Below are 22935 nucleotides of genomic sequence, written 5' to 3' on the forward strand. Positions count from 1 at the left end.
CAAGTTAGGTACAATAATCCATTCACTAGATCGGGTTATAGAAATTCTGATCTTGATATAGCCTCAAGAATCAGAGATTCTTAGTTCAAATTCCTTTATTTCCTTCTCACTTCTTTAAGTCCCACATCTCCCCTATTAGAAAAAGAAAAAAAATATCTTGATTCTTGCACATGGAAATAGTGACAAGAACCCAAGGGCCTTATGTGCAATAAAGTGAAACTGAGAGGCATCAAGGTAAATCACTCACACTAAAAAATTTCTACTCTACAGTTTTGTCCTTACTTCTTACAGCCCAAATTCAAGTCCAATATCAATCCGGGTTTTTTAGATCATCTTCAGACCAAACTCGACCCGTTTCCCCCAAATTCTCCTCATGCATAACCCTTTGCCATAAAATACACAGTGACACACACTAAGCTCACCAATGGAGGTGGAATTGGAGCCAAGAGTGAAGCCTTTACCATTCAAAGTAAAGGCTATTTCGCGAGAATCACCCTCCCAGAAGGCCAGCCATGTCTTGGATACCGACCTTCGGAACCACTGGTCCACGGGGACCAACACCAAGGAATGGATCCTTCTTGAACTTGATGTAAGGATACACTTATTTAATCTGATTTTTCGGTTTGAGTTTGTTGTCTTGCTTTGAGATAGTTAATTTGAACTGGGTTTTTGCTAGTTTTGTTTCTTGTTTGATGGATTGTAAAGGGTAGAGTTGATTGAAATTTAGTTAATGTTGGTGAAAGTTTAGGGTTTTTGGGTTAGAAAGCGGTTATCTCTTTTTTGATTGAGTTGAATTGTGACGGGCGTGTTTTGGAGTTTAAGTAGAAGTGGATTGAGTGCGGGTGGTTGATGGAGGCTGTGAAAACTAGTAGTGAATAGGATAAGATGGCGAATTAAGTTCCCTGAAGCTTTGAGAAGGCTCCCAGAATTTGAAAAGATAAATGTTGTATCAAAGTTGTGGTGGCACTGAATTTAGAGGTATTTATTTTGGACAATGACCACATGCTCACCAACGTTTATTGGTAACCCATCAGCATTTCCAGTATCATCTTACATTGCCATATTTGTTGGTGTCGATTGCTTGACCAAAGGAAGCCTGATTCTGGAGTTGTAGGGTTTATGGATTCAAACTTGAAGAACTGATTTGCTACCCATGGAACTTCTGAGTGTTATGCTGATATTTGTTAAATATCATCGATTATCATCAGAAAATTTTTAAAGGTATTTTTCATGTTGCAGGTGTTATTGGTCTTTTTGCATTGAATCATGCCGATTGTGTATGATTGTCTTTTTTTTTTTTTTGATGCAAATGATGTACGGTTGTCAACTTAAGAGTATGTCTGCTAATATGGTAGTATCAGGTGAAAATCTTGCTTCTGGTTTTTTATTTACTGAATATTCTTTTTGCCTTGGATTTGTCTCTAAGAGATTTGAATAATTAAGTAATAGATGTACTCGTCTTTGCTTCTTTTTATTTACGTATGCATTGTTTAGTATCTTGAGAGAAGTTGAACAAGCAGTGACAATGGTGATACTGAATCATTGCATGATGTAAACTTATGTACTAGAGATGGCATGCTTTCCTTGAAATATTGCAAAGTAGAACAATGAAAGTTAATAAATGCCAGAATTTTTGTGAGGACACTTGTCTGTTATTTAGCTTGAAGTCTCACTGCTTGTCTATTTTGGAGAAATTCAAACTCTTTATACAGAGCCAACGAATAGTGTAATGGTCAATTTTTTAAGAACATTATCCATGTATTCCTGTTTCTTTCTTTTTTAATCATTAGCACCTAATTTCATTTCATCAGTACTCAGCTTCTCTATCTTTATGAATAGGTTTGCAAGTCAATTAGTATTAATAGAAGAATTATAACCAGTAGTTTGCTTGGTTCCAAGAGGTTTATGCCGGCTTATTATGAAAACTATGATGATAAATTTCAATGCATATAAATTATTATGAAATGAGTCGTGATGGGCGCCTTAAATTCGAAAGGCACAAGGAACTCATCTTCCATTCCTTGGAGATTGCCTCAGTATCTAAAATCACATGCCCTCTGGCAATTTGCCTTTCACTTGAGGTCCAGCGACAAGTGTAATTGACCCCAATGTCACCATCTAGAATACTGGTAACGAGTATGCTGCATCGGACAGATCAGTTGTTAAAAATACCATTCAAATGCTACCATAAATGGGCACATGGCTGTCAAAGCTACTATCTGGACAGGAATAGTCATGGTATTATTTACTTTGTTGTTCCATCTCCTATTTGCAAGGACACTACTCAATACCATAATCGGTGGATTTTCATTTCTTCTTTGCGAATAATGTCCTTTGTTTGTTATTATACTTCCAATATGACAGGTGACTAGTGAAGCTTAAGGCGATAATTTGAGACAACCCTAATGTTATTTGTAATCTGTTTCAGCCAAAAGCTGATTTTTTTGTTCTTTTTGCTGCGCTAAAAATTCGGAGTTTAAGTAATTAAAACTTGGAACTAGTGCTTCCTTCCTGCAGACTATACCTTTTTTATTTATTTAAATGATTAACTAACTAGATGCACTTCAACGTAAATTCCAAGTTGTATCAATCAAGTTTTTCTACGTGGTCTGTTATGCCTTAATATTGTCATTATCTCTGGTACTGGAGGGAAATTAAGGAAGAGATTTGTATGATTGTATTGATTTTACAATAATGGTTTAGTTGTTGATTTACTTGGTTGAAAATATTACTTGACCGGAAAAAGTTGAAGATGTTTATCCTTCTGTTTTGAATCTTTTGAGAAACTGTTGAAGTTCATGGTAAAGCTATAACTTACAAATAGATTTACTTTGTCTTGCTTAACAGAGACTTGGGATTGTGAAACTGTTCTTATTATTTAAGTATTTAACTCATTATTCTTTAAAAGAGGAAATTCAATTGATTTGGAGAAGAGATGAAAATGGGAGGATCAGAAATTACTAAAATACAAGCCAAAAGTTAGTACGCGTATTGCTTGCCATGGTTCTACAAATATGTTAGCGAGATATTTCAAAAATCACATTTGCTAATGCCTATGGCAAATACAGAAGTTGATTCTATTCTACAGTAACTCTGCACGCACAGATTGATTGTTAAAAGTCCGGCAATCCTGCCCTTTTGAACAACCCAAAAGAAATTCTGACCTAGCACATTAAAATAGAATTCTTCCAATCACAATTTAGTTGCATGAATATCAAATAATTTTAAAAAAATCCACCATCATTTATTCAGGTACTGATAAATTCTTTGTTAATGATTGAAACTAGGTTGGTCAAGCCTTTAGTCTTTTCCTTTCTTTAGAAAGACTGCTATTATCACTGCTTCTCTTCTTTAATTTTCGGCACACTGTTTATTAAGAACTTTGAAGTCGTCCTACATGATTTTATAACCTTATCTACTTGTATATCCCTTTAAGGTTGGTTATTTCATTTGTTTTTTTCACATTGTCTCATAATGTTTGTCTCCTAAAATATCAGTCATTTTACATTTTATATCCAATTTTCTGTTCCCCATGCCTCATTAGCCTTTCTGAATTGTCCTCTAATACTTGTCACCTAAAAGATCAGTCATTTTACCTTTTGTTTCCAATAATGACCCCACTCTAACAAATGAGCAAATTATCCAGGTAGTCACTAAACTTTTTCAACAGTCAAGATTTGGCCACTCAATTATTAGTAGTACGTCTTTACCCATTAAACTATCAAAAGTGTAAATTTTGGGTCATTCCGTCTGATTTCACTGTTAACTCTGTTAGATCAAAGGGTCTGCATGATTTACGAGACATACTATTAATTGTTAGATTTGATAGAGTTAACGGGAAAATCAGATAGAATGGCCCAAAATTTATACTTTTAATAGTTTAGTGGGTAAAAACATGCTATTAATAGTTGAATGGTCAAAACTCGATTATTCGAAAAATTTAATGGCTATCAAGATAATTTGCTCCTAACAAATTTGCCTTATCTGGCAGACAGACACTCAAGAAATATACTTAACTGAGATCATCAATGCTGTTGATACAATTATGTGTCCTTTCTTCTCAGAAGGGACGAAAAAAGTGTCCACTACAATCATGAGCATCTTTTCATTTGATATGAAATTAGTGGTAGAGCCAAGAATGATTTGAAGTAGGGGCAATAACAATATTAATTATTTATTTTTGTTTTTTAGAAGTAAGACATAATGACAATATTCAAATAACAAGTAGAAGTGATATATCTCTGTCAAGAGAATATAAGTATTCTTGTAGATAATAAATTAGTAAGGGTATTCTTGTAAATAGTTTGTTAGGTTTGTACTCCTATAAATACTAGTTGGTCACTCATAATACTGTGACTAGATGTTTTCCTTCCAAAATACCAGTTGACATGGTATCAGAGCAAAAGTCCTAGGGTTAGGGTTAAACATCTAGCAAAAGTCTTGACGCGATACTGTTCATCGCGCACTGTTCACGCGGTACTGTTCACGCGATACTGTTCACCCCGGTACTATTCACGCGCACTGTTCACGGCGCACTGTTTATAGCGAATTTTGATTGCTGTTTTGTTTGAAGTGCTATTCGCTATGGTTGAAAGTTTTGCTAATGGGGTTACCACTGATCAAGTTAAATCAAGTTCTTCAGCACATAGGTCCCAGAAAACTGTTATTATATCCGAGGAAGATTATGTTAAATTCTTACAGTACCAAACTACAAGTCACGCATCTCTTCCCTCTGCTTCTTTAGCACAAAAAGGTAATGACTCATGGATTATTGACTCCGGGGCTACTGATCATATGTCAGGTACCTCTAAAATTTTTTCTAATTTTCAAGAGTCTACTCCCTTTCCTCATGTTACTTTAGCTGATGGATCTACCACTAAAGTTAAAGGACTAGGCACTGTAGAAATTAATCCATCACTTCCGCTGTCTTCTGTTCTTTACGTACCCAATTTACCATTTAATCTAATGTCTGTTAGTAAGCTCACTAAATTTCTACAGTGTACAGTTACTTTTTCTCCTGATTCCGTTGTCATTCAGGATTTGAAGACAAAGAGGACGATTGGTGGAGGGCATGAGCATAATGGTCTTTACTTTCTCAACTTTAATGGTCCGATAGCATGTCCTGCTACTGTTTCTCCTCTTGAAATTCACTGTCGTTTAGGTCATCCGTCTTTACAAAATTTGAAAAAGTTGGTTCCTACTTTGAATCAATTATCTTCGTTAGAATGTGAGTCTTGTCAGTTAGGAAAGCATCATCGTGTTTCTTTTGCTCCTAAAGTCAATAAACGGGTTTCTGAACCCTTTTTGTTAGTTCATTCTGATGTTTGGGGTCCTAGTCGAGTCACTTCAAAGTTAGGTTTTAAATATTTTGTAGTCTTTGTTGATGATTTTTCCAGAGTTACATGGCTTTATTTAATGAAAGATCGTTCAGAATTATATTCCATTTTTTGTGCATTTGTTACAGAAATAAAGAATCAATTTGGTGTGCCTGTGCGTATACTTCGCAGTGATAATGCGAAAGAATATTTTTCCACTCCTTTTAATACCTTTATGACTAAGTCTGGTATTATTCATCAGTCCTCTTGTCCTCACACTCCACAACAGAATGGAGTTGCTGAAAGGAAAATTGGACATTTAATCGAAATTGCTCGAACACTGTTGTTGCACATGAATGTGCCCAAACAATTTTGGAGTGATGCAGTTCTAACTGCATGTTATTTAATTAATCGCATGCCATCTAATATTCTTGAAGGTCAATTACCTCACTCCATTCTTTTTCCTCATGAACCTGTGTTTAAATTGCCTCCTCGTATTTTTGGATGTGTCTGCTTTGTTCATCAGCTTGCTCCCGGGGTGGATAAATTAGATTCTCGTGCTATTAAGTGTATTTTCTTAGGATATGCACGAGCGCAAAAAGGGTATAGATGTTACAGTCCAGTTTTAAATCGATTTTTTACTTGTGCTGATGTTACTTTCTTTGAATCCACTCCGTATTTTATCAAACAAAGTATGTCTTGTGAGTTAGACCAGTGTCCCTCTTTTTCCTCTCCTGTTTTACCAGTCCCTTCCCCTTTATTACCTGAGTTATCTAGTCCACCAGATTCCATAGCTCGATTATCTCGTCCTCATCTTCAAGTTTACTCTCGTCGTTCCATGGTTGAAAAAGTTCCTGATATGCCACGCACTTCACCAATTAATTCTCAATCTTCCAATCCAGGTATGACGCCCTCCTCTGAGTTAGATCTTCCCATTGCTTTACGCAAAGGTAAGAGACATTGTACTTCCCATCCTATTTCTAATTTTGTTTCTTATTCTCGTCTCTCTATGTCATATTCTTCTTTTGTTGCTTCCCTTGATTCTATCTCCATTCCTAAGTCTATTACCTATGCTCTTAATCATCCTGGTTGGAGATTAGCTATGCAAGAAGAGATGTCTGCTTTGGAACAAAATGGTACTTGGGATCTTGTCCCTCGTCCTTCAGGTAAGCCTGTTGTTGGTTGTAAATGGGTGTACACTATAAAAGTGCAGCCTAATGGTTCTATTGATAGATTGAAGGCTCGGCTGGTAGCTAGAGGATTTACTCAGGTGTATGGAGTAGATTACTTAGAAACTTTTTCTCCTGTTGCAAAGATTACCTCTGTTCGTCTTCTTATCTCTTTGGCAGCCACTTATAATTGGCCATTGCATCAGTTGGATGTGAAAAATGCATTTCTGCATGGAGATTTGAAAGAAGAGGTATATATGGAACAACCTCCTGGATTTGTTGTTCAGGGGGAGAATCCGCGGTTGGTTTGTCGTTTGAAAAAATCCTTATATGGATTGAAACAGTCTCCGAGGGCTTGGTTTGGCCGGTTTAGTAGTGTTGTCATGGAGTTCGGTCTGACAAGATGTGGAGTAGATCACTCTGTATTTTATCGGCATTCTAATGCTGGTAAAATTTTATTAGTTGTTTATGTGGATGACATTGTGATTACAGGTGATGATGTTGTGGGGATTCAGAAACTTAAATCCAATCTGCAGGCAAACTTTCAGACAAAGGATTTAGGTCATCTACAGTATTTTCTGGGTATTGAGGTAGCTCGGTCTAAATATGGGATTTATTTATGTCAAAGAAAATATGTACTCGATATGTTGAGTGAAGTTGGGATGTTAGGTTGCTGACCTGTGGATACTCCTATGGATCCAAATGTGAAATTAGCAGGAGATCAAGGTGCATTACTTGATGATCCTAAGCAATATCGAAGACTTGTGGGTAAATTAAATTATCTCACTGTAACGAGACCTGACATTTCGTTTGCAGTGAGTGTTGTGAGTCAATTTCTTGATACCCCTCGTACTAGTCATTGGGATGCTGTTATACGGATTCTCAGATATCTTAAGAGTGCTCCTGGAAAAGGGTTGCTGTATCAAAATCATGGACACACTGATATTGAAGGATATAGTGATGCAGATTGGGCTGGTTCTGCCTCAGATCGAAGATCGACTACAGGATATTGTGTGTTTGTTGGTGGTAATTTAGTGTCGTGGAAGAGTAAGAAGCAAACAGTTGTATCCAGATCAAGTGCAGAATCTGAATACCGCGCTATGGCTCACACTGTGTGTGAGTTGGTTTGGTTGAAGAGCATATTACTGGAACTTGGGTTTGAGCATAAACAGCCTATGAATTTAGTGTGTGATAATCAGGCGGCTGTTCATATTGCGTCTAATCCAGTGTTTCATGAAAGGACAAAACATATTGAAGTTGATTGTCATTTCATTCGAGAGAAATTGCTTGACGGGGTCATCAAGACATCTCATGTACCGTCTGTAGATCAATTGGCTGATGTGTTTACCAAGAGTTTAGGGGGTTCTAGGGTGAAATACATTTGTAACAAGTTGGGTGCTTATGATATATATGCTCCAACTTGAGGGGGAGTGTCAAGAGAATATAAGTATTCTTGTAGATAATAAATTAGTAAGGGTATTCTTGTAAATAGTTTGTTAGGTTTGTACTCCTATAAATACTAGTTGGTCACTCATAATACTGTGACTAGATGTTTTCCTTCCAAAATACCAGTTGACAATCTCCTTTGAAGTTATAGGCATACTAAGATAATAATACTTTTTTTTTAAAAATTTAAAATAAGTCCACAACAATGGAGTTTAACAAAAAAAAATTCCACTGCAATGGAGTGCAAAAACAAGTTTTAAGATTACTTTATTGTAGAAGCAAGAGGCTTATTGGATTCTTAGATGTTCCATTTCCATCAAATTACAAGTTCAGTCATATATATATATGTTTCCACACCAATGGAGTGCAAAAACAAGAAGTTTTAAGAGAACTTTATGGCAGAAGCAAGAGGCTTTTTTGGATTCTTTGATGCTCCATTTCCATCAAATTACAAGTTCAGTCATATGTATATGTTTACTTCTCAACAACTTAATGGGGGAAATAAATTAAATTGTTTTAAGATTTTGTGGATAGCAATATAATTTTCCGTGCATATGCCCCTGATGTAGATCTTCCATTGAATGGAAGCAAGGTATCTTAACTATTGTAACAAATATTGTGGCTGATGCAATTCCTACTACAGAGGTGTGCCATAGCTGTTTTTAAACTAGTGACAGAAAAGATTGATTTGAAGTAGCTCTGAAAAAACAAGCATGTCAACCATTTCTAGACATTGCCAAGTGAAGGGTGCATGTGTATCAGTGGAGTAGGAGGATGTGGAAAAAGATGAAAAGAAAGAGAAAGGAGAATATCATGCTAAAAACTCTACAGTTGAGGTGCTCCAGGAATTTTTCCCCCCCTTTGTGTTAGAAAAACTAATTTGCTTTCCAATTAATTGCTTGATGCATGAGCGTATCTGCTGTAAATGGTGTGCGCTCCCCTTTAGCAGTTATTTTGTAGTAAATGCTGATTGAGCAAAATATTATTGATGCAAAAATTCATATATCATGCTAAAAACTCTACAGTTGAGGTGCTCCAGGAATTTTCCCCCCCCTTTGTGTTAGAAAAACTAATTTGCTTTCCAATTAATTGCTTGATGCATGAGCGTATCTGCTGTAAATGGTGTGCACTTCCCTTTAGCAGTTATTTTGTAGTAAATGCTGATTGAGCAAAATATTATTGATGCAAAAATTCATATTTCACTAGATTGAATACACTGTGAGATATGGATAAGTCCTAACATGACTTTTGATAAATGGCTTGAGATGGTTTATAGTCATCTGGTGATGATTGTATGAATGATTTTGCATCTTCAGGATGTTATTATACCTTGAATGAAAGTAATTCCTTTCATTTATTCCAGTGGTTGCACTTGTTGATTGCCTAAAGGGATCCCCATTTAGATGTCATCTTTTGTTTTCTGATGTTGCCTTTATTGCAGGAACCATGCCTACTTTCACATGTACGGATGTACAATAAATCCGTGTTGGAATGGGAAATTTCAGTGGGCTTGCGATACAAGGTTGGTTAATTATACGCTTTCACCTATGAATTGATTGAATAATTGAATTAAATTTCAAATCCAGCAAAGAAAGTAATTTAATGGTTATTTGTGTACTTGATAGTGGCTGTTTTTACAAGACTTCTATTGCCTCTCTTTGGTGGCTACAGAAACCCCTTTAAACTTTTGATTCAGAAATACAATTTTCTTTCCTTCCTGAATTGCAATTGGAGTCTTATGAATTTTTCTTCATAGCCAGAGACATTTCTAAAAGTTCGACCCCGCTGTGAAGCACCTCGGCGAGACATCGTTTACCCAATGAACTACAGTCCCTGTCGCTTTGTTCGAATATCTTGTTTGCGGGGAAACCCGATTGCTATATTTTTCATTCAGGTCAGATTTGGGTTTATACATATACATACATACACACACACACACACACACATATATATATATATATTGATCGTGCATATTTATTTGTCAATTGCTTTTCTTTGCATTTCTCTGCTTTTGTTCCTTTCTTATTACAGCGTTTTTGAGCTTTTAATTGATTGCTTGAGCAGTGTTACATTTGAGGATTCGTCTTTTTTACAGTTCCCCATGTTTATATATATCATTTTTAAGTCAAATAGTAGAAAGAGTTTAAGGATTTTACCTGTTTCTTTAGCTGATTCAGAATTTTTTTCCTGAAGAATCTGTTTTAAGAGAAGGTTATTTTTCCTTATCTGGCTATTTTAAAATAGCTTCTGAAAGCATCTCCAGATATTTTCTTTTGAGCTCAAATAATTTTAAAATAGGTGATAAGTAAACCCCAACACCTTAAAACTACTTGAAGCTTATAAAATAGCTTAAATAAGTAAACCCCAACGCCTTAAAACTACTTGAAGCTTATAAAATAGCTTAAATTAACTTATTCTAATGGGTTTGTCTACGTTGCTGCCTTGGAGCTGTTGCATGCGGTTATAAGAAAAGTGGAATTTTTTTTTTTTTAAATAATGGAAAGAGCATCTTTACTTGCAGGTTAGGATGTGCATTCCTCATGATCCATAGTTTTTGAGTTCTTGTACATGGGCCCTTGATTGGTTTCAATCAATCAGTGTAGTGTAATAATTGTAGTTTCCTTTTCTCTTGGCTTATTTTGGGCTGTGCTTAAGGTTTTGTAGTTTACTTGTCTTGTAGGAAAAAACAAACAGAAACAAAATATTTTCCATTGTTTCCTGGTGCCAGCCAGATATACCTTTCTCAATTGCTCTAGATTATTAACACCTTTCATGACGTTTGGGCCAAAAACTTATGGTGAATGGATTACTGGGATTTTGAGTGGCACAATCTTTTTAGCTTTCTGTGTGCATCAAGTTGGGTGCATATTTCTATAAGAATTGGGTTCTCTTCAATTGCTACCCATATGATCAAGCGAAGGATGCCTAATTTCATGGAAGGTTAATTGTGTCCTCCCCCCTCCCTGCTCCCCCCCCCCCCCCCCCCCCCCCCCCCCCCAACACAAAAAAAATTAAGAATTTTGTTGTTTCATCAGGGAAAGTCAATCAATTTTGTGCAAATCTCGTTTATGTGGCTGGTGTTTGATTTGCATCCAATTAATTCATGAGCTTGTTTGGTAAGATTAATGTTCCCTGGGTATTACACAGAATTGCTAAGTTTGTGTAATGACCAGAAAAGCTTCATCCATTTCCACTAGCTGCATGTTACACGAAGGAACTTCAAAAAGGTATCTTATGATCATAGCAGAAAAAGGTCGAGTAATCTTGAAGTTTTAAAACTGAGTATTAGATGGAAAATTGCAAGCAATATTTCAGCCATAGGTGTTGGCCATCTTTAACATGCAATTGATTGTATTGTACTGATGGTTTTGGTGGTTTATTCTTTTTAAACTGTGCCTTGTATTTTGTTGTTATTTTTAATGTTAAATAGGGTATCTTACTGTATTGATTTGTAACTGTTGGAAATCTGTTTGGCTACCTGTATCATTGTTGAAAAGCTGTAGTTCCAGTTCCCTTACAATGTAAGATTGTTATTTAGGATTAATTTATTGCATATGATAAAGTCAATGGTTAAAGTGCTATGCTTAGAACGTTAAACCAAATCAATGCTTATAAAAAAAAATTCATTGAAGATGCAAAATCCTGTTTTTTTTCTTTTCATATGAAGTTCTTTGGTGCTTCTTAATGTCTCTGGCCATGGATATAATTTGTATAGTAGTCTGTCTTTTATCATGGAACTAAACAAAAATTGGCTCCTTCCATTATATGAATTTGCAAGCTTTTTGCAACCTCGGTTGGATGCATTTTTTGTTGTCACACCACTTAATTCCTACTTTTAGCTTTACCTCCAAGTAAATGAAGTTTTCAGCAGCTCTTTTTTATCTTATCATCCCCATTTACTCTTTATACTTGTGGTTGCATGCTGACTAAGCTTCTACTACTTGACTATTTTCTGTGTCTTCTCTGCAGTTGATTGGGATTTCTATACCTGGTCTTGAACCAGAGTTTCAACCAATTGTTAATTACCTGCTTCCACACATAATGTCTCACAAGCAGGATGCTCATGATATGCATCTCCAGGTGAGACATTTAATCGAACATAACTTAAAGTGAGCATGAATCTTGATCTTGTTCATGATTTTGTAATATATAATTGCATGCAAAACAGTTGCATATGTACTTACAGATGTACATATGTATCATTAATTCTTGTTGCTTTCTAAACTTTTTCCTTGTAGTTGCTTCAGGGGATGACTAGCCGATTGGTGACCTTCCTTCCTCAGCTAGAGGTACAATTTTCTGAATTTGTAAATCTTAGACATCTAAAGTTTCATAAGCATGATCTTCCATCCAAAGTTCTTCATTTGTGTTCAGAATGCCATTTGATTGCATGCAGGTGGATCTTAATGGCTTTTCAGAAGCTGCCGAACCTACTTTAAGGTTTCTTGCTATGCTCGTTGGTCCATTTTATCCAATCCTACGTGTTGTAAATGAAAGGTCGGTAGAGTTGCTTTCCATGTTTTTAAAAATTTTGTGATGACATTCAAATCAGCTGCTTTCCTCTCTCTCTCTCTCTCTCCCCCCACACAGATAAATCACATGAACATGAGTACATTTATGGGCACGCTGCACGCATCATTGCATACACACATGTATATGTATATCTCTTCCTTCGTGTCTGTGTTGTGTGTATAGTCACGGTGTCACATACATCAACGTATGCACATATATCTGTATGTCAACCTGGATATGTATTTATATCTTCTTGCACACGTTTGGAATTAGTAATTATCCTTTTCAAAAATAGACCTATTTTGCTGAATATTGATTTGTTTTTAAAGTGAAAAGTTAATATACATCAAGTGCGGTCTGTTCATATTTTTGTCACATGCCTTTATTTTGCCTTTCAACTAAAAGGAGGAGCTGCTTATCCTTCTTTTTGACTCTCTATAGAAATTTAAAATTTTTTTTGAATTAGAGTTAATTGTTCCAGATATCATTTCCTTTAGAGAAAGGGGAGCGAAAGTTTGTTGGCTTGAGTGCATCCAGGGATGAGATTTTGATGATGATTGTATGATTGGCCTTTGTTTTGAGTGATTCTTTGCATACTGAAAAGTAGAGTTGTGGGGATTTAACTTCAGGAAGCGATGTTTCCTTGCAACTTTTTTCCAACTTTTGCAGGGAAGCTGCTAAGGTTGCAGGCAATGTTTCAGACTATGAAGCTTCTAAGAATAGTCAAGTTTCGGTGGCCTTCACTGTTTCCTCTAACTTTGAGGTGATTTTGAGTTCTTGCTTCCTCTTAAATTTTATTTAATTGTGACTTACTGTTTTTTTTTAATCATCCATTTAGCCAAGGAGATTACGTAGTGCATCTGCGTCTACCTTGCCCTCCTCCAGTTACTTGGTTTTTCGCCCAGATGCAATCTTCATGTTGTTGAGGCTAGCTTATAAAGATCAGAACCTGGGAAAAGTTTGTGCAATGGTAATTATGCTTTCTTCATTTTATTTTGTTAAAAAAAAGTACATTGTGTTGAAAAACTAAAAGAATTTCATTTTAGGTTACTTCTCTTGGGAGTCTAACTTTAAATGTCTGTTATTTTATATGTTAAAGTCGCATCTTTTAAATATCCCTTTGACCTTTGCATGAAAATTGAATGGTTCTCAAGTATGACGAAATATATGAGGCTGATGATATATTGATATCATAGGGCCATAAGTCATATAATCAAATGTAAGTTTTGGAACAAAGTAAGATGAAAAAGGCTCTGTTTTGGAGGCCTCGTGTGATGGCTTTGCAAAGGAAGATGATTAACTCAATGAAACATGACTAGGAATCTAGAAGTCAACATGCAAAATGAAACAATGCTCCACTACTTGCTCCCCCAATTTTTTTGTCTCCTCCCTCGATGTCTTGTACTTCTTCACTTGTATGGTTTAGCAAGGCTTTTATGCAAATAAGCTGACACTCATGACCTAAGGGATTTATTTTGGAAAGTTGTATGCTCTTTTGAATGGCCTAAATTTTCATCCTGATGGCCTTTCTCATGCTCTATTTCAGGCATCTCAAATTCTGTTGAAGTTGACAGATCCTGCAGAGCAAGAAGGTCCTAGTGCTGCCTCTGATATAGCCTCTGATGAAGCATCTAAATCTGAAACTCATGGGCCTCTCTCTTTTGTTGATTACTCGACCTTGTTCGGAGAAGAAATAATCCCACCAGATTGTAATCCTGAGCCTAACTATTTGAATATCTTGGATATTGCAACAGTGGAAGAAGGACTGTTGCACCTACTGTATGCTTGTGCCTCCCAGGTAGATTGCAACACCCTGTCATATGTAACCAATACTATTTACTGCTAAATGCCTCCTATTTTGGGCGTCAATTAATACTTAAATTTGGTGTCTCACAGCCTCGTCTCTGCAGCAAATTGGCGGATAGCATTTCGGACTTTTGGTTGGCACTACCTCTAGTACAAGCACTGCTTCCAGGTTTTAGACCTCATATTTTGGATCTGTCTGAGTGTGGATAACAAATGCATGAGATTAGCAGCAATGCCAATTGATAGTGAAAATTTTTTCAAGTGCATATCCTTATTCTATAATTCTTCCCACAATTTCAAGAATGTCACTATTTTGTGCTATCTAAATAGTCTTTCAATTTTTTGTTGGAGAGTTTTGGACATTTTTTATTAACATAAATTTATATTTCTTCTGTAGCACTTCGTCCAATTGTCAATGGTCCAGATCAAATAGATGATTCCTTCTCACAATGGAAACAACCTTTTGTGCAACGTGCCCTGTCAGAGGTATTATGGTGGTTTTGATATTGATATGATTTTTCTATTCTTTTGCCCTATGAAAGAACCTTCTTGGCTTTGTGTAAAAAAAATTGCAGGTTGTGGCAATGTCATCTTCATCAGTTTATCGTCCTCTTCTTCGTGCTTGTGCAGGCTACTTGGCATCATTTTCCCCTTCACATGTTTGTCTTTCTCCTGTTTCTTTTCTCATCTAAATTTTAGTTTTGGAGGTGATGATGCACTTTTTGCTTGAGAATATGGGTTCATCTTCGAAGCCTCTTGTTTGTCTCATGCACCCATACGCACATCAATACATCCATTTATTAATTAAACATGTTGTGGGCCTGAGCATCCAAAAGCCTAGATCTTATTTTTATTAATCTGGAAGTAGCCCATAGAGCATATCAGAGTAGAATGTTATATCCATTTATAATTCTTGGAGAGTGAATTGCATAAGATTTTCGTGTAATATGTAGATTTAGGTCTTTGTTGTTCTTGGCAATCTCAATTATTTGAAGACGTTTGCTGTAAACAAGCATAAGTAGTTTGTGATACTTTTTTCCATGTAAACGTGAGGGAAGAAAGATTAAAATGCATGATATATGCAATTGTAAACAATATCACTATTGTTCCTTGGAGCTAGAACTACTTTGCCATGTACATCTTAGCTTTGCTGGTCAACAGATTCATTACTTTCCAGAAATTAAAGCATTTTGGTGTCATTTTTTCCTACAGGCTAAGGCAGCATGTGTCCTTATTGATCTCTGCTCTTGTGTGCTAGCACCATGGATGGCTCAAGTGGTTGCGAAGGTAAGATATGCATTGATCCATTGCATCCATTATTTTTTGGTCTCTTAGTGAAATCTCTGAAGTGATAGTTTGGTTCTAATGCAGATTGACTTAGCTGTGGAGCTTGTGGAAGACCTTTTCACCGAATTACAGGTATATGGCAGTGCTGAGTTATCAATAATTTTAGTAGCTAGAAAATAATTTTTAGTTAGAATTACTGATTAGTATGATTATAAGAATCAGATAAGAGTAGAGCTGTCTTTACATTTTTGAACTTTATTATCAACTTGCATTATAAATTTAGAACCATGCTGATTCCTTCTCTATGTACTAACATGCATATATAGTGCTGTAACACATGGAAATTCATGTCGTGTGTTCATGCACGAATACTCCAAAACGTTCTGACTGTTTTGATAGTTCTGTTTCAGTGTAAATGGTTTATTTTCTATCATTATGATAGTGTGCAGTCACATTTTGTCCTGCACATTTGATCATTTATACTATGGTTTGCATATTGAATAGTAGTCGTGAGAGTGGCAACACTATTGCTTCATTTATTTTTTGGCCATCAACACTATTTATTTTTTATATTTGCGTATTGGATATTAGTCATGAGAGTGGCAACACTATTGCTTCATTCAGGTTTTGGCCATCAACACTTTTTATTTTTTATATTTGCGTATTGGATATTAGTCATGAGAGCGGCAACACAATTGCTTCATTGAGTTTTTATCCATCAATACTTTTTATTTTTTATATATTCCTTAAATTCTATTTGCGTATTGGATATTAGTCATGAGAGCGGCAACACAATTGCTTCATTGAGTTTTTGGCCATCAACACTTTTTATTTTTATATATTACTTAAATTGTAGGGGAAATAATGAAGAATTTTCTTTGCTTATTGAATACTTTAGTACTTGTCACATTCCATTGTGGATGAGAAAATTTTCTGAAGAATTTACCATGATATACCTGATTCATGCACAATATCTTCCAAAAATCGATAGGTCCTTGCGGCCTCACATGTTTTTCAATCCATGGCAAACCCCCTACCCTAGATTTTCAGCATTATTCTTTTATCTACCATTAATTAGTCAATTGTCTTCTGGTCTGATATTAGGTTTCTTTGGCATATGTTAATGGATTGCATTTTCCTAATTTTTGCTTTGTGGAATACAGTAAAATGCTTAACCAGAGAATGATCTGTTTAAGATGCATGTGATGGTAATTTGTTTTTCTGCTAGTCTTGCACATTATGAATTCCCTTTTAAGATACAAGTACTGATATGGAGACTAAATATACAACAAATTTCTACACTAAGGATTTTTGTTCTGCATAATTGCTAAAAAATTCTACATTTGTAATGCCATGTTGGTACATGCTGGTACGCTTATCAAGTTAAACGAAAAGGATGACCGTTTCTTCTGTGTCTTTGTTAGACAACTGTGTCTTTTATAGACAAAGATTTGCAATAAAAATTACTGTGGAAGGTATACCACTGCATAAAATATTCAGATTACTTTGTTGACATATCTTAGATTCATCTTTAATGGACCAATATGAAGATTCCGGATATCAGAATAAGAAAACTGTATTTAAGCTTGGGAAAAAAAGCTTATAACCTTTTCTTTCAACTAACTTATTGACCTTGGTTGGCTTGAGGGATGCTGCATGGTTATTTCTTTTACCCCATAGGAGCAAATATGTTAAAATATACTACCATCCAATTGTAACACCTCCAGTCTTCTTTCTGTTAAGCTCCCGTTAAGAAGTTGTATTGTCTTCCTTCATGGTTGTCTTTAGATCACACATTTGGAGCTCCAGTGTCTAAATTTCTGGCCATGTCAGACATCTGTGGTTTTTAAATAATCTGTACTTCTGGGTTGTCTTGTGTCATTAGCATGTTTAGATCACACATGGGTGAAGTTTCTGGTAGGAAGTCTGTATTGTCTCCCTTCATGGGTGTCTTTAGATCACACATCTAGAACACCAGTGTCTAAATTTATGGCCATGTCAAATGTCTCAGGATTTTAAATAATCTGTAATTCTGGGTTGTCGTGTCGTTAGCATGTTTAGGTCAGACATCTAAGCTCCCTACTCTAAATGTTTGGCCACATGAAGTCCTTTTCAACTCTTGTACATTTGGGTTTTGAGAATTTACAGTATGCAGACAAAATTATCTGTCAGGGTGTGTAATAGTACTTACATGTGGGAAGAGGTGCTCTTTCATGTTTCTTGATTGTTGGACGGACAAAATCATCTGGCGGGCCTTTATCTTGAATTGAACTATGAAAAGGGACAGGTGAAGAAAGATAAAATCATGGCCTTCCATTGCTGACCTTTGGGTGCCTGGTGTACACTCAGTGAACATGGATATTTGAACACGAAAGTTGCTAACAGATATCTGGTGTTACAGAAAGCAATTACAATCATTTGCTCAACCAAAATTGAATATGTCAGAACCTATTGCTCCTTTTATTTTTACTCCACCAGAATAAAGTTCATTTACCTTTACACCTGTTACTTTGACATAAATTTCAAGATATTTCGTCAATCATATATGTGCTGCAATCTGGAGCCAATGCTGAGCCATGCACATCTTATTTACACATTCAAAGTTTCTGGAGGGCTTGTTCTCAACAGCTTAGGAAAAACTATCAAGAGATAAGTTATTGTTGAAAAAATAAATGCCTTGTTTGGATTGTGATTTTTTGTCAAAAAATTTCTACTTTTTCTGTGAATACATCTTTTAATCACCTCTTTATCTCACATATATCAAATTGTTACAGTATATAAAATAACAATCCAAACATAGCGAAAGTTAATTTTGGAAATTTGTTGAAAGATTTAATAACATATTTCTGTTATTCATGTTTTTAAAAGCTAAAAGCTGTCTTTGGAAATCAACTAAGGCCTGCTTCCCAAGATCAGCTTTTTCCAAAATAAAAAATGCTGCTTGTAGCTTATTATAAGATGTTGAAAGTCTATAGCTGCTTGTCTCACTTGAGTTCTTTGTACCTGAATAGCTCTGTTCAAATTTCCTCAGCTGCCTTGGTGTCTTGCTTGCAAAATAAACACCATCTTTGCTATTGCTTGAACTGTTTTGGGTAGCTTCTGTCATCACAATTTTTTTCTTTGCAGAATGACCTTTTCCTACAATAAAAAATCTTAAACCTACACCTTTTATCTGGCCTGTTTGTCAGGGTGCTCAAGTCTTATTTGCTCGTGCACGTGCAGCCCTCAAGTATTTAGTGTTGGCATTATCTGGGAAAGTGGATGATATAATGGCCAAATACAAGGTTGGGCTTTGGTAAAATTTCCTGATGTTTTAGTCCTCCTATAGTTTCTGCGGTTATTTTGATATTTCAATAGTGCTTGACATTTTTTATTCTGCATCATGGTTTCCAAATGTCATATCTTCCATTTTCTGTCATAATTACTGTGTTTTCCAGGATGTGAAGCACCAAATTCTTTTTCTGGTAGAAATGCTGGAACCTTTCCTGGATCCGGCCATGACTCCAGTGAAGAGTGTGATATCATTTGGAAATGTCTCTTCTACATTTCTTGAAAAGCAGGAGCATAACTGTGCAATAGCACTGAACGTGATCCGTGCTGCCACGAGAAAACCTGCTGTGCTTCCATCCTTAGAAGCTGAGTGGAGGCGAGGATCAGTTGCTCCCAGGTAATAGGAAAACTTACTAAGAATCTTCTGTGAAAATCCTTTTTCTTAGGATTTCGCTATTTGTTTCCTCTTATATACAATTTGCAATCTTTATGATTTAGTGGGATGGCTTTGGTATTGTATCCAAGAACTTTTCACTGATTATTCTATTGCTCCATGGTAATAAGCTCATATTCGTGTGATAAATATTTCTGCAGTGTACTTCTCTCAATCCTAGAGCCTCACATGCAGCTACCTGTGGGTATTGACCTGCGCAAATTTCCTGTTAGTGAATCACCAGAGACACAGTCATTAACTGTTTCATCTTATGCATCTGTTTCCCAAAATGGAGGAGCCTCTGCCAAGTCAAACAGTCAAGATGATAGTGATGGAAGGACAGATAATTTTGATATCACAGGGAAGATGGATATTACTGAGGAGTTAAATGCTCTTTTTGCCCCATCAGAATTGGCTAGTTTGTCTCTCACAAATGCTTCGTGCAGTGTAGACCTAAAACAGTCAGATTCCGACTCTTGCAATGTTAATATGGAGGGAAACAATATTCCAAAGGATTCAAACAAGCAATCACAAGATAATGTTCTACCAAATAACATTTTTGTGGTAGAATACTCTAATTTACAAGCTGATTATTTGCAGCTTATCAACTATCGAGACTGTGAGTTGAGGGCTTCTGAATTTAGACGTTTTGCTCTTGATCTGCAGTCTCAAAGTCCTCTTGCTCCAGAAGGTCATAATACTGCCATAGATGCTTTGCTCTTGGCAGCAGAGTGTTATATTAATCCTTACTTTATGATGCCCTTCAGGAACACTTCTCAGGATATTAACAAAGGCAATGTGAATAGGAACTCTGAAAGCTATGGACTGACAGATGTCAGAAGGGTTCTAGAAAAGAAAGATACCGAGTTGAAAATAGTAGACGGTCTTGAAAGAAAAAGAGATAAAGCTGTTCTTGAACTCCTGCTTGAGGCAGCAGAGTTGGATAGAAAGTATCAGAAAACAGCATTGGATGCGGAAATTGATACTTCACATATTGAAGAGCGCGAGGAAGTCATAAGTTTGGCACCGGATGGTATTCTGTTTGCAGATGCTATCACCTTAGTGCGGCAGAATCAAGCACTTTTGTGCAATTTCTTAATTCAGAGATTACAAAGGAACGAGCAGTCTGTGCATGAGATTCTCATGCAATGTGTTTTGTTTGTGCTGCACTCAGCAACCAAACTGTTCTGTGCCCCTGAGAGTATAGTTGATATAATACTGAACTTTGCTGAATTCTTCAATGGGCTACTGAAATCAATTTATTATCAGTTCAAAGAAGGAAATTTGCAGTTGGATCAGAGCAAGCTGCATGAGGTACAACGTCGATGGGTGCTTCTTCGGAGATTGGTAATTGCTTCAAGTGGCACCGATGAGGAATCAAGTACCTCCATAAGCGTTCAAAATGGTTTCCGGCTTGCAAACCTTATTCCACCATCAGCGTGGCTGCAGAAAGTATCTGTATTCTCTTGTTCTGCCTCTCCTCTGGTTAGATATCTTGGTTGGATGGCAGTGTCTCGTAATGCCAAACAATATCTGAAAGACCGCCTTTTCCTTGGTTCAGATCTGTCCCAGTTGACATATTTGATATCAATATTTTCTGATGAACTTTCTCTTGTAGACAATATTGTTGATCAGAAAAACGACAAGCAGAAGACTGAAGAATCAAGAGTTAGGGACACAGGCAATGAGCAAGTGCTAGGACATTCCAGTCAAGAATATGTGGATCTATCATTTCATGCTATATACCCTGAGATTAGTCAGTTCTTTCCCGATCTAAAGAAAGAGTTTGAAGCTTTTGGAGAATCCATACTAGAGGCTGTAAGGTTGCAGCTGAGATCTCTATCATCGGCTGTGGTGCCTGATCTGATGTGTTGGTTTTCTGACTTGTGTTCATGGCCTTTTCTAGGACAAGAACAAGGTCAACTTTATTCTAAAAAGAATCCTGATAATTTGAAAGGTTTTGTGGCAAAGAATTCAAAGGCTGTTATCCTGTTTGTGCTTGAATCCATTTTGTCTGAGCATATGGAAGCAATAGTACCAGAATTACCTAGGTTGGTGCAAGTTCTGGCGTCACTTTGTAGAAGCTATTACTGTGATGTGACGTTCCTTGATTCTATATTGCATTTACTAAAGCCAATCATAGCACATTCTTTACATAAGGTCTCTAAAGAAGAAATCCAATTGAGTGATGATTCATGTTCTAATTTTGAGTCTCTATGCTTTGATGAGCTTCTTGATGATATTAGGCAGAACAATAATGATCAAGGACATCAAAAAATTTATTCCAGGGCATTAACAATTTTCGTTTTAGCCACAGTTTTTCCTGATCTATCCTTCCACTGCAAAATGACAATTTTGAAGTCCTCCCTCTGCTGGGCTGATTTTGCTTCTTCTGAACTGAAGACTTCATTTCATGATTATCTTTGTTCCTATCAGACCCTAATGGAAAGTTGCAAAAACTTTTTGGTTGGGACATCCAGAGTCTTGGGTATCATTCCTTTTAAGACATCCCTCTATTGTGATGGAAGAGTATGTGAATCTCTCGATGACAGCTCTGAGTCATGCTCATGGTTTCTTGGTGATGTCTGTAACCTTGCTTCTTCGACTGAGGTTCCTGAGAACCTTGAAAAGGAAAAAGATACTGCTGTTCACATAAATGAAAAGGATTGTAAATTGACTTCTGAAGAAATAGTTGAATTTTCAGAGGAGTTAGAGTGCCTCATTAATAAGCTTTTTCCAACGCTAGATGAATGCTGCAAGATTCACCGTAAACTGGCAAAAAGGTTGGCTATTACTTCGGCAGAGTGCTTTGTGTACTCAAAATGCTTGTCAATGTTCAGACAAAGGTTACTTGTGCCCTCGCAAATTGATAAGGAAGGTATTATGCCAACCAGTGCTGAATATGTATCCATGGATTGCTGGAACGTCAGTCTACAAGAATATGCACAAATGATACTGGTGCTTCAGGAAAAACATTGCTGGGAAGTTGCATCAGTGATGCTTGATTGTCTACTAGGAGTGCCTGAATGCTTCAGTTTAGATGGTGTGATTGATAAACTCTGTTCTGCAATAATAAGCTTTTCTTCCAGGGCACCAAATATTGCCTGGCGGTTGCAGACTGATAAATGGCTGTCTTTCTTGCTAAGGAGAGGTACCCACCTTCTTCCCAACTGTGAAACTCCTATAAACGATGTGTTTGCTTCCATGCTTAAGCATCCGGAACCAGAGCAACGATTTATTGCACTTAAACACTTGAGGAAACTTATGGGTGAAGATGCAAATGGTGGAGCAGCTTCTTTATCTTTAAAGCCAACTGGTGGAGTAGCTTACTCAGACTTGGTTATTTCTCCTGTGCCAATATTATCAAGTCTGGTTGCTGGTATGTGGGATCAGGTGGCTTGCCTAGTGTCATCTGATACATCACTTCTTTTAAGAACCCATGCAATGGCGCTTCTTCTGAACTGCATACCTTTTGCTGGGCGGCAGAAGTTGCAGTCTTTTCTTGCAGCAGCTGATCAGGCTCTCCCAAGCCTAGCAAATCTGACACGGTCCACTTGTCAAGGCCCCGTATCAAAATTTTCTTTAGCACTCCTTGCAAATTGTTGCTTGCATTCTCCTGCTGAAGATATTTCTCTTATACCTGAAATTGTTTGGCAAAACATTGAATCTATTGGAGTGCTGGAGAATGGTATTGTTT

General features: G+C 36.5%; 1 protein-coding gene across 4 annotated transcripts in view; it reads left to right on the forward strand.

Annotated features, from left to right (window-relative positions):
* The first annotated feature begins 280 nt into the window (after positions 1-280).
* Positions 281-22935, forward strand: part of LOC113703218 (uncharacterized) — a 29432-nt gene continuing 6777 nt past the window's right edge. For 3 of the 4 annotated variants that reach the window (XR_011819839.1, XM_027224512.2, XM_027224513.2), the window contains exons 1-17: positions 281-589; positions 9372-9452; positions 9687-9824; positions 11900-12010; positions 12169-12219; positions 12327-12427; positions 13112-13205; positions 13281-13412; positions 13989-14240; positions 14339-14417; positions 14646-14734; positions 14824-14907; positions 15461-15535; positions 15620-15667; positions 18724-18819; positions 18973-19202; positions 19400-22926. Coding sequence is in view for 3 of the 4 variants with exons in the window: in XM_027224512.2 (XP_027080313.2) it covers positions 425-589; positions 9372-9452; positions 9687-9824; positions 11900-12010; positions 12169-12219; positions 12327-12427; positions 13112-13205; positions 13281-13412; positions 13989-14240; positions 14339-14417; positions 14646-14734; positions 14824-14907; positions 15461-15535; positions 15620-15667; positions 18724-18819; positions 18973-19202; positions 19400-22926 (5353 nt within the window). In the remaining variant the exon portion in view is untranslated. The remainder of the gene's footprint in view (positions 590-9371; positions 9453-9686; positions 9825-11899; positions 12011-12168; positions 12220-12326; positions 12428-13111; positions 13206-13280; positions 13413-13988; positions 14241-14338; positions 14418-14645; positions 14735-14823; positions 14908-15460; positions 15536-15619; positions 15668-18723; positions 18820-18972; positions 19203-19399; positions 22927-22935) is intronic. The other variant, XM_027224514.2, reaches the window with a different exon arrangement.

Source organism: Coffea arabica, chromosome 8e, assembly GCF_036785885.1.
Source record: "Coffea arabica cultivar ET-39 chromosome 8e, Coffea Arabica ET-39 HiFi, whole genome shotgun sequence".
Taxonomy (NCBI): Eukaryota; Viridiplantae; Streptophyta; class Magnoliopsida; order Gentianales; family Rubiaceae; genus Coffea; species Coffea arabica.